This window comes from Condylura cristata, unplaced genomic scaffold (assembly GCF_000260355.1).
Source record: "Condylura cristata isolate star-nosed mole 26May11 unplaced genomic scaffold, ConCri1.0 scaffold00011, whole genome shotgun sequence".
NCBI classification, from domain to species: Eukaryota; Metazoa; Chordata; class Mammalia; order Eulipotyphla; family Talpidae; genus Condylura; species Condylura cristata.
In genome coordinates this window covers 27,755,867-27,768,117 of record NW_004567112.1, presented here as the reverse complement: position 1 = coordinate 27,768,117, position 12,251 = coordinate 27,755,867, and the positions used below count along the sequence as shown (strand labels likewise).

The 12,251-nt window shown below is 34.6% G+C and overlaps 1 protein-coding gene across 11 annotated transcripts in view; it reads left to right on the top strand.

The window, feature by feature from the left end:
* The window catches only part of FAM35A (family with sequence similarity 35, member A), a 61,771-nt gene that overhangs the window by 22,253 nt on the left and 27,267 nt on the right, over positions 1 to 12,251 (top strand). For 3 of the 11 annotated variants that reach the window (XM_012723925.1, XM_012723934.1, XM_012723935.1), the window contains exon 1: positions 9,440 to 9,498. The exons of the other annotated variants lie outside the window; for them this stretch is intronic. In XM_012723925.1, coding sequence (XP_012579379.1) covers positions 9,453 to 9,498 — 46 coding nt within the window. In that variant the 5' untranslated portion in view covers positions 9,440 to 9,452. Of the gene's footprint in view, positions 1 to 9,439; positions 9,499 to 12,251 lie in introns of those variants that run through there. 11 annotated transcript variants of the gene reach the window in all.

Genomic DNA, 12,251 nt, shown 5'->3' with positions numbered 1-12,251 from the left:
GGGTGTGTGCATGCACTATTCACTTAACCCTCTGGTTTCCATGATTCCCTCTTCCTGCTCTATACTTTAGTCCCTCTAGAGGTTCATAAACTCTCTTCATAGAATAATCCTCTAGAATTTTGCTTTGGTGAAAGAGGCACCATCCACTTGGAATTTCGGAGGAGAAAGAGTTATCTACCCACTTGGAATTTAGGAGGACAGTGAGAAGTTAAACCATTTCTTAAAAACTTTTAGCCTACCTTCTTTATTTAGGTTTTCCTTTGCCCTCATTATGTAAAAGTACCATCTGTTACCAATTCCTGAACCCCTAAGGATTCTGTGGGCTAAGTCAGCTTGGCTTTTTTTTTTTTTTTATATATTCCTGGTTTAGGATTTGGCTTTGGAGGGTTTGCTGGTTTTTTTTTTGAGGATTTGCTCTGGTCCTTCTGTTTTCTAGTCTTAAATCTTTTGTTTATGCCTTAAAAAAATACTAGCATCTTACACAGTTTTGAGAAGTAATGCAATGATTGTTTGTTCAGTCTTCCATCTTTATCCACAACTGATTTTTAGATTTTTAGAGTATGTATCTATTCATATTTTTTATCATGGTGAGATGCTCATTATTTATCATTTAAATTAAATGATAAATTAAATGATAAATTATTTGTCATTTAAAGGTGTACAATTTATTAGCATTAACTGCATTCATAATATTTTGTTACCATTACCACTATTTAGTTCCAGAACTTTTCCATCACATCAAACTGTTTCCCTCTGGCCCTTTCTGGTGACACAGTGGGTTAAAGCACAGCACTAAGAAGCTAAAGCTGCTTCAGTGTGAGTTCAATCCCCGCCCTAGAGGTGACCCACATGTCAGACCTCTCCTGACCCGCCCACTGTTCCCCTCAGCGGTAAACTTCATCAGTCTGCCTGTTCTGCTCCCCACTCTGTCTCTGGGGAATCCTCTCACCGCCCCTGCACCTCTGGCCTGTACCCCAGTTCTGTATGCACAAATAAATAAATCTTAAAAAACCCCCAACAACTGTTTCCTTCAACAGCTGTACCATTTTACATCCCTAGCAGCAATGCACAAGAATTTCAGATTTTTCACATCCTTGCCCCTCTTTTTTTCCTTAAACAAATTCATGTAGCCATTCTAGTGGGTAAAATTTTATATCTCATGCTTTTAATTTGCATTTCCTGAATGACTGATGGTAATTGATATTTTTTCAGATTCTTACTGGCCATTTGAATATCTTCTTTAGAGAAATGTCTATTCAACACTACCCATTTTTAGATTGGATTGTTTATCTTATTATTTAATTACACAAGGGTTCTTTATACATTCTGGATATAAAACTTTTCAGATACATGGTTTAAAAATATTTTTCCTTTTGTTACTTGCTTTCTTTTCCTTGAATGCTTTTGTGTTCCATGATTGTGATGTAATTAACAGAAATAGTATCATTTGTCTTTATTTTTCCTGTTATTTGGAAAGATTATATATTGGCTTTCACATAATTTAAGGAAACTGCTCTCCAAAAGTTAGACTTTGGAGGAGAAATATGGCTGAAAGAGATCACTTGGCCTATAGAAAGCAAAGTATGGGACTGGGAAGCAAAGAGAATTCTTTAATTATGCTTAAAGCAGAGAACACCAAATTTTATTTTTTTAAATAAACTTAGTTTTAATGACTGAAAGTTTTGAGAAGTAATGTTCTGCTATTTTATAGAATGTCCTTCTATTGATATTTGCCATGTGTTTTTCTTATGATTGGACACTATAGTGTCTTAGGTTATAGAAGGAAGAGAGGTTAAATGCCCTTCTCATCACATCTTAGTAAGGCAATATGATGTCAATATGACTTATTGTTGATGTTGACTTGATCACCTGGTTGAGCTATTGTTTGTCAAATTTTTCCACTGTTGATTTGTAGCTACACTTAAGGAGTCTATAGTTATGCTTCCCTTCTTCAAAGGTGGAGTATTTATAAAAATTACTTGACATTGTCTTGTGTTGCAAGTTCCTCCCTCCTCCCTCATTTATGCATTTATTCAGTCTTTTTATCAGTATGGACTTGTGAATAGTTACTTTATACTTTATGTAACAATCCAGTTGCTGTGTGTGTGTGTGTGTGTGAGTGTGTGTGAGTGAACTTTTTCCAGCTTTAGCCATTGTGAGCTTTTTCAGTTGACTCCTTTGTCTCTGACATACTCCTATTAATATGGGTGTGCTGATGCACTTCCTTATTTATTGGCACAACGTGATGGTCAAGGTTCAACTTGTATACTTTCTGCTCCAATCCTAGAATAATTTTCTACGTAGCATTCCCTTCTTTTATTGGAGAGTAGAGAAATCAAGATATGTGTGATGTGCTTTTTGCTACAGTAATGTTACTGCTGTAGGCTCTCTGAGCTGAGAGAACCAGAAAATATATGTACATGTACTGAACATACATGTATAAACATAGAGCTATGTATAAACATAGCTCTCAATATTTGTGTGTGTGTAAATATGTATGTATATATATATCCATCTGTAGGTGTATTCACTTAACCTTTAATTCATAGTGATGTTTACAACTTGAATCTATTATCACTTAGATCATCCTAACCTTCTTTTTCCCCTTGTTTATATATATATATATATATATATATATATATATATATATATATATATATATATATATACACTCTTGCTGCAATAGTGAAAATATTGGCTCACACTATCTGACATCTGTTTACGTGATTGTTCAGTTCCTGTGTATATGTAAAGTACTCCTACAGACTTGAAAGCTGGTAGTTTAGTTGTGATGCACAGATCTTTGGACTCCTACTTGGATTCAAATCTCAGACCCTGCTGAAGTGAAAATCATGATTCCATTCTCTACATATTGGAAATCTATATGAACCGAAGCAAATTATAGCTATATCAAAGTCCAGACCCAGCTCAATTGCAGGTGAAATCAGTGGCCTGACAGGAGGATCATAATCTCTTTCTGGCAGAAAAATATTACTTATTTCAACCCCTTACGTGTTTTTATACAAAATCTCTGGCATATAATAAAAATTACAAAATGGGGGTGGGGGAAGGTCAATAGAAAGAGATCCAGAAATAATCCAGATGCTGGAATCAGCAGACAGGGATTTCAAGTTATCTATGAAAAAAAAAAAAAAATGCTAGTAAACCTAAGGTAAAGGTGGACAAAATGTATTAGAAGATGGGGATTTTCAGCACAATCATGGAAAGTATACCAAAGAACCAAGAAATGAAAAAGTACAGTATCATAAACAAAAATGTATTACTTGACCAAAAGTTTTCATTGCACTGGGAGAAGGATTAGGGAATATGAATACATGTTGATAGAACAAATCCAGTTGATAAACAAGGAACCAAAAAGAAAGAATAGGGAAGAAGAAGAAAATAACTTCCATGGACTGTGGGATAATAATAGTCTAATGTAGGTGTAATTAGAGTTTGAAAAATGAGAGGAGATAATGTGTCAGAGGACATATTTGAAGATTCAGTGACCAAGAACTTCTGGAATTGCTGAAAAATGTCAACTCACAAATTCAAAAGTTCAACAAGTCTTGTCAGTTAAATTCAAAACAAAAACAAACCAACACATAAAACAAACAAAACTACCCAAAATTGCAAATCTAAGCACATCATAATCAGAGTGCTGAAAACTACAGACTAGATCTTATAAATAATAGGATGAATAGAAGACACAGTAAATACACAGACATAGCAATATGTATTTGTAATCATTACAAATACTCACCAGATTAAGTGGGGAATTGAAGACTGTGGAGTTTTATATCCATAAATGTACTGAAAGGGAAAAAAAAGTCAACTTTTACTTCTTTAGTTAGCAGAAATTACCTTAAAAAATAAGGGAGCACAGGGTCTCTCCCTGGTGGCGCAGCGGGTTAAAGCACAGCACTGAGAATCTAAAGCCGCTTCCGCATGAGTTCGATTCCCGCCTGCCCTGGAGGTGACCACATGGCGTGGCAGACCTCTCCTGACCCACCCGCTGCTGCCCTCAGCAGTGTACTTCGTCAATCTGTCTGTTCTTTTCCCCACTCTGTCTCTGGTGAGGCCTCTTGCCGCCCCTGAGCCTCTGGCCTGTACCCCAGTTCTGTAAGCACAAATAAATAAATCTTAAAAAAAAAAAAAAGGTAAGGGAGCACAAAGACACTTCAGACAGATTAAAAAGTGGAATTTATCCTTGATAGAACTAAATTGCCAGGAAATTTTAAAAACATGTTCCATGAACAACAGACAAAAGAGAACAGATGGAATATTGAGTCTGTAGAAAAGAGTGAAGAACAGAAACAGTAAATATCTGTATAAATGTAAGTTTTAAAATATAAATTTTTAGATTTTCACCTATAATGTCCACACAGAGACTTCTGACTATTAAAATAAAAATATTAATATATATGGAGTTGAAAGTATATGCAGAAATAGAATATAAAATCATGAGGATGCAAGAAGGGACATGTTTCATACACTATGAATTAGTAAAGTCTTATTTGATGGTAGAATGTAATAAATTCAAGGTACATATTTTAATTGGTAGAGCAACACTAAAAAAACACACAAAAATTACTTAAAAACAGTACATCTGCCTATGCAAGACTAACTGCTGTGAATATTGCCTGCTTATTATAAACAACTAGAAAACAGGATAAAAATAGAAACAGCTGTTTTTCAGACATTGGACAATCGTCAGCACAGGATACTGATCCTTGGAGAAGGGAAATAAATGACATGAGGCTTATAGGAAAACTGCATAGAGGCAGTTTCTAAATTGCAGCACATAGTAGGGAAATGCAAATAAAGCCCAGGAGATTTTGAGGATGCTAAAGTGGCCAACATTTGTGGGCAGGCAACTACACAGAAATCTGTAAAGCTAGGAGAGCTCTGGAGTTTATAGAATGATCCTCGAGATTATTGTTGAAAACTTGTCCTCACATGCAAAGCGTACTATTCTACAATGCTGGGGGAATTCACACTGGAAATCAGTTGAATGATTCCAGGAGCTCATTTGTTGAGGGCAATATTTTATGTTTCTACTAGGCACAGTTGAGTGTTTCATACATAAAGTATTTGCTAGAGACCTTGGAGTAGGGTTAAATTAATCATATACTAATGCCCCCAGGAATAAAGTTAATAGAACATCAATAATCTATGGAAAATATCAAGTTATTAATATATGTGTAGTTGGCATTCCAGAAAGAGAGTGGACAGACGGAAACATTACTTGAAGAAATAATGATTGGACATTTCTAAATCTAAGGAAAACCACAAGCCAAGAATCTCAGTGAATCCTAAGTATATTAGCCATAAATAGAATCATACCTGGTAATGAAATTTCTGAAATTCAGTAATAAAATGATATTCTTAAAAGTAACCAAAGTAAAAAAAAACACTTTACTAAAGAAGAACAAACCTAAGATTAAAAACTAGGCAAGTCAGAAGATAATAGAGCAATCTGAAGAAAAAAAAACACAAAAACTGTCAACCTAGAACTCTATCCTCAACAAAAGTATCCTCAGATTTTTTTTGGACTAACAAAGATGAAAGAATTTATTGTCAGTAGATATGAACTGTAAGAAACATTAAAGGAATTTTTTCAAACAAAAGGAAAATAATACCAGAAGGGAGTAGATGTACAGATTGCAGAATAGCAAATACATAGGTGCATATTGATGATATGTCCCTAATTTTAATACCATAATCAACAATAATTGATTATGTAAATCTAACATGGTTGCAGCACATTTTGGGGTTTATAACCTGTATAAGTAAAATGTATGACAGAAATAGTACAAAGTGGGAGGAGGAATGTTCTTAGATTATGACAAGTGGTATATCATTAATAGAGATAAGTTAAAAGATATAAATTGAAAATCCTACAAGAATGAATGAAAAATAGTACAAATGGAAATGAAATAAATAACAATCCAATTAGTGTTTTTTTTTTTTTTTTTTGCATTGACTGCTGTATTAGAAAAGAAGAAAGAAATCTATGATTCAAAGCAGATAGTAGAGCCTGCAGATTTTGGGTAAAATTCTTGAGTGGTCTGAGGATGATTTATATATATTAAAATGGCTAAAAAAGAATCAAAAGGAGACTAATTTGTGACATGTGAAAATAATTAGAAATTCAAAGTTTGGTGGCCATAAGTTTTAGTGGAACATAGCCATGTTCAATTCCTTTATGTATTGTCTGTGACTGTTTCCTGCTGTATCTACAGCATAGAGTAGTTGTGACAGACTGTATGGCTTTCAAAACCAAAAACAGATACTTTCTAATTATTGAAGACATTTGCCAGCTTTGCATATGGAACTTACAGATTTTAAGACAATAGTGTGTGTATGTAATTTTACCACTTTTGTTCAGCATTGAACTAATGGTCTAGAAAGTACAGTAAGCCACAAAAATAAAAAAAATAGAAAAATAAAAAATTGGAAAAGAAATGAAACTGTTATCTTTTATATATGACACGATTATAATATAGGAAGCCCTACAGAACCTACAAAAATAGTTCTTATTGGTGAATTTAGCAAAGTGAACATACAAAAATCTGTTGTAGTTCTCTATGTTAGGAATGATATAAACTGACAAAAATATGTTTCAATAGTGTGAAAAGAATACCAAGTACCCATGAGTGAATGCAAGAATGTACTCTCAATAATCAAAGGAACAAAACATTATTAATGTAATTTTAAAATAAACCTAAAGTTTCAAAATGCCTTATTTATGGGCTAGAAGGCAACATTTTTAAGATGGAATCTCTTTAAGCAGATCTATAGCTTCAGTGCCATCTTCACTAATACCCAGGTAGGTAGGATTTGTTCAAAAAAATTGATAAACTGATTCTATAAACTTAATTGAAGCTTACAGGACTAAGAGTGGCCAAAATAATTTTTGCAGGACAGAATTGGAAGCTTTTAGTTTCCTGTCATCAAGAAACTATGACGGTGTGGTGTTAACATAAGGATACACATATAATTGATTGATATATAATAGAGATTTCAGAAATAGACTCATTTTTCCATCAAAGTGTCAAATCATTTCAATGGTAGAAAGAAAAGTTTTGGTCTAACATGATATGTTTATGGAAAGCAATGACGCTTAAACTCACTCATACATGCAAACTAATTCACAATGTGTTATCTATCTAAAAGTGCAAAAGCAAAGATGCTACAACTTTCTATACATCTTCAAAACAAGTTCCCCAATATATAGTGAATTAATGGAACAAACATTACATTATAGTTACTCTGTGGCAGGGATTTAGGAGACTAAGACTTTAAGATACATACTACTTCAAAAGCCATTAAAAAGCTATACTTTTAATTATAACCCTATGTTACTGTCTTCATTTTGTCACTTGATGCTATTTTATAACTTTATATAAAATGCTTAGTGTGTGTTTTTTTTTAATATTTAAGAAAAGGCTTCCAACTGAGTTTTTTTGATTGGTAATAAGATGGAGAAAGCCATCTCTAAACCACATATGTTTTGTAATAAGCATTTTTAGTTGCAGTGTTCTGCAAAGACAAAACCTGCTGATACAGTTTTTCCTGTTTTATAAATCTTTGACCCATTCATCAGACTCTGACCACTCTAAAGATAAAGGGTTATGGTTGTATTGGTCTTTCTCACTGAAGTGGCCTTCTGCAGATTGAGAAATTGTGTAATCATTAACTACGGTAATGGATATGTACTTGCAAGTTTCATTGGTATCTGAATGAGCTTTAACCCTCTCAGAACACTCAAAACATACCCTAAGTTATTGAAATTTATCTGTTGTCCATAGCTTAATGCTTTAGTCTGTATGTTTTTCCTATCACAAGTTTTATTTTCCCTGCCCTCATCATTTCATCCCCCTGTTTACACACTCACAACTCCTAGGAGTAAGAGGCTTCAGTAGCATCAGCCTTAAGTATAAATATAAAAAAAATATTGTTGTGAAATAACTGGACTGTATTTTCTAATCAATTTTTAGGGGAGAAGAAAATCTTACACAGGATGTATAGGTGAATAAGTGAAGGCATAGTGATGTAATTATAATATATAAATAACTTTGTGTTCTGTAAACCCTGGATTCATCACAGACATCTCTTGTCCTGGGAGATCTCTGAACTCTGAAGACTGCTTTGCATTGCCCTGTATGCTTTACCATGTCCCCCCTGCCTAGAATGTAGTCAGACTAGATGAAGCCTAGTCTGGTTATGGGGTCATTTAGTCAGTTTTCCTCCAAGACAGAGCCTAACGAGGGCATTGCATTGTTTTCTACTATGATTGTGTCAAATATAGTGATACTAGAAATAATAGTGTGATATTAGGTAGAGTGGTTGATTCAGTATAGATTAATAAAGTATAATTGGATATTTAGTAGTTAGGTAAATGAGTTTGGATGAAATTCTTCAACGATTTCTCTAATGAAAAAAGAAATGGCCTATAAAAGAAGAGAGAGAAAAAGAGAATTTGGAGAGAGTGAAGAACAATTTAGGAAAGAATAGTGCTCTATAAACCAAAGAAAGAGTTTCACAGTAGTGTGAGGATTTATTAGATACTCACTGATATTTAATAGAGACAGGAAATGGAAGTCAGATTGTAGGATATTTTGAAGAAAATGTTAAGTAAGCACACAGAAGCAGTGACTATCTTACACTCTTTAAACATTTTAGACATTACCTATCCTTTGGATAAGGCAATTTAGGCTTTCTTAGCACCTGTGTTGGACTATGAATATTTGTGGGGTGTGGTAGGGATGACTTGGGGACTATACTCCTTTGTTCTGACAGTATTTAAATTCAGTTTAAAAATTTTGTCATTAGCCATAGTTCAAAAGGCCTATGGAAAATGTGGATAAGGGTAGCCTGTTTTGATTGAGTTGCTCCAGGCTTTGCCTTTCCAGCCATACCCATGTTTAATCTTGTGGTAGCTCAGTATCACTGTTTTATAGTTGTCATTTAATCTCTCCCATTATACTATAAACTTGTTAAAGCTTCTTGTTGCTGTTGAAATCTGTGGAGTTCAATATGTGCTGTAATGCCTGGCACATAGTATGGAATATTTGTTACATGAAAGATTGAATATATAAGTCAATTCTTAATATCGGTCTCTTAGATGCAAAAGAATTCTAATTTTATGGTCTCACAGATTCAAAAAAGTAGGAAGTTTCAGGAACAAGAAATTGATAAACATTTTCAAATGGCAGCAAAGTAAGGAGTGAAACTGACCTTTGGGGCTGACTTTTAAAGGGCATTGACTTATACTGTAAAAGCATTATAGCAAAATGACTGGGAAGTTACATTTACATGGGAAATGAGAACAAAGAAACATGGAGGGCTTTTTTTCTGTTTTGTTTTCAAAGATTGGAAGCCAAAAGGAAGACGTCATTGGTGAGAATTACAAGATTTGAGAGAAGGGAGCTCATTGCAGTAACTTAATGTATTTTATTGGAATTAACCTAAGTATTCCCACCTGCATATTGGGTATTTTTCTCTTCTACTTGATTTTGAGTAATCTATTGAATGTTTTTTGCTGTGCTGTTTGGGGCCCCCTACTGACCAATCTAATAATGACATCTAAATATAAGACAATAGTTAACCTAATTTACCAGCTATTTCTTATGCAAGTATTTTTTTTTTTTTAAAAGATTTATTTATTTATGTATACAAGAGCTAGGATGCAGACCAGTGATGCAGGGGGTGAGAAGATTCACCAAGGACAGAGTAGGGAGCAAAACAGGTGGATCTGCTGAAATACACTGCTGAGGGAAGCACAGCGAGGAAAAGGATAGGTCTGTTGGACCATGGGGATCACCTCCCTAGCTGGGGATCAAACTTGTGCTGCAGTGACTGCATAGAGCTTCATAGTGCTATGATCTTAACCCCTTCAGCCACCAGGGGCGGCCCTGCAGGTTATTCTTTCTATGAGGATTCTATGGGTTATGTGTTTACAGTAGTTACAGTGATGCTTAGCCCCTCTTTGATTTTGAACTTGACACCTAAACTAAGAAAAACTCTGTTTCCTTAGTAACAATTCACTATTTTCACAATTTCAACTGAAAACACTTGTAGTAGATCTTTGTTTTAGCTGGTAATATTGTTCTCAACTCTCATCATTGTTCTGAAGTCTTAGTCTGTACTGATAGATTCATGTCCATTGTAATATAACTACTGGAACATACTCAGTTTGAAGGTTGTAAAAGAAAAGCCCGAGTTTCTAAGCAAAAAAGACTTGATATTATAAAAATAATACAGACTTGGGCCCTCCCTGGTGGTGCAGCAGTTTTAAAGCACTGCACTGAGAAGCTAAAGCCACTTCCGCATGAGTTCGATCCCCACCTGCCCCAGAGGTGACCACATGGTGTGACAGACCTCTCCTGACCCGCCCGCCCGCTGCTCCTCTCAGCAGTGTACTTCACAGATACGCCTGTTCTGCTCCCCACTCTGTCTCTGGTGAAGCCTTTCACCACCCCAGAGCCTCTGGCCTGTACCCCAGTTCTGTATGTACAAATAAATAAATCTTAAAAAAAAATACAGACTCATTAGTCATCATAATAAAACTTTTAAAATATGGAAATCTTTTAAAAATTCATTCTTAACCTTGCCTCTCAATGTTTTATCTTTCTAGGGTATTTTTTTTATTTTGTAAAATATTTCTGAACAATGTAAGGAATACCTTTATAAGCACAACTAGTTAAAAAATTAAAACTTACTCAGCATAGTTTAAGCCCCCTGTGCCCTTTTCCTGTCATGTTCTCATCCCCTTTGCCCAAAGCTAACCACAGTCCTGAATTTGGGTATCTTCTCAGCAATATATTAAAATTCAACATTAATATCACAAGTTATATATCCTTTTAAAAGTCTTTTAAAAGTTATATTTGTAACATGTATCCACATTGACATGTAATTCACTGTGACTTATTTTTGCTGCCACATAGTAGTCCTTCTTTGAATATTCAGTGATTTACCAATTTTCCTTTTTTCTTTATGGACTTTTAGATTTTAAATTTTTTTAGTTTATGTCTCCATGATCATTCTTATACATGTTTTCTTGTGTGTCTATGTATGAGTGCTCCAGAGGAAAAAATTGGAAGTTGTGCTATTTGGTTGTGTGATAATGCATATAATCTCAGCTTTACCAAAAAAGCTTGGCCAGTTTACTGTTCTGCTCGAAGTATTAGAGCTTTTCAATCTTAGGTATTGTTAAGACTGCTTAAATCTTTTCCCAGTCCTGTGGGGCGGGGGTATGTGAAACAATTTTTCTTAAAAACAGCAGCAAAAAAAGCCTTGTATTATAGGATATTTAAAGCATATATGAAAGTGCAGTGCAGTACAGTGCAGTGAATCTTTGTGTCCCACAACCCTGCCCCAATAATCAACACCTTACCCTTCTTGATTCATTGACATTCTCAGTCCCTCTGCCCCCAGAGTCTTAAAAATATCCAGATGTCACAGTGTCTTTTCTGCATTCATATGTATCTCCAGCACACACACATAGCAGCAGTCACATCATACTAAAAAATAATATTCCCTTGATATTACCTCAGAGTTTTTACTTTCTTTAATTTTCTTACAGTATTTTTATGTTTTTGTCTTCAAATAGGGATCTAAATAAGATTCATACATTGTAATTGGCCTCAATATACAGATTCCCTTTACTTTTCCTTTTAACATCTACCTTGTAATGATAACAACCATTAATATTATTGCCTAGAAAATCCACAGATTCCCTAACACTCCACTAATTAGGAATTGCAAATGGTGCTGTTCTATCATTCTTTTTTTTTGTTATTTGTGAGTAGAATGCCTCTATAGAGACAGATTTCTTCTCATCAAATAATTGGTCATCTCGAGTAGTAGTAAAGAAAGGCAGGATAAATTTTCTTTCATTCAGCAACTTTTAAAACTTTTAAAACCCTGTATCCTCCAAAGAGGATCATTGAATACATTTGTTTTATGAATAGTTGTGTTTATGAACTCATGGATTTAGACATATCTGACGTGTTCCTGTCATTGTGGAAATCATCCTCATTAATGCCCAGGTTGTGCAGCTTTGGCCAGTGGGAGCCTTTTTAAGTTTAAACTCCTGAGTTATTACCACACAATCCTAGTAGTCTTCAGTAGCTTTCTTGCTCTGTGGTATGAGATATTTTAGGCTCATCTATGCATTTCCCACCTCAGACCCGGAATCCCCTATTTCTCTGAGGAATCCTGGTCACACAACCAACCTCTGCCTA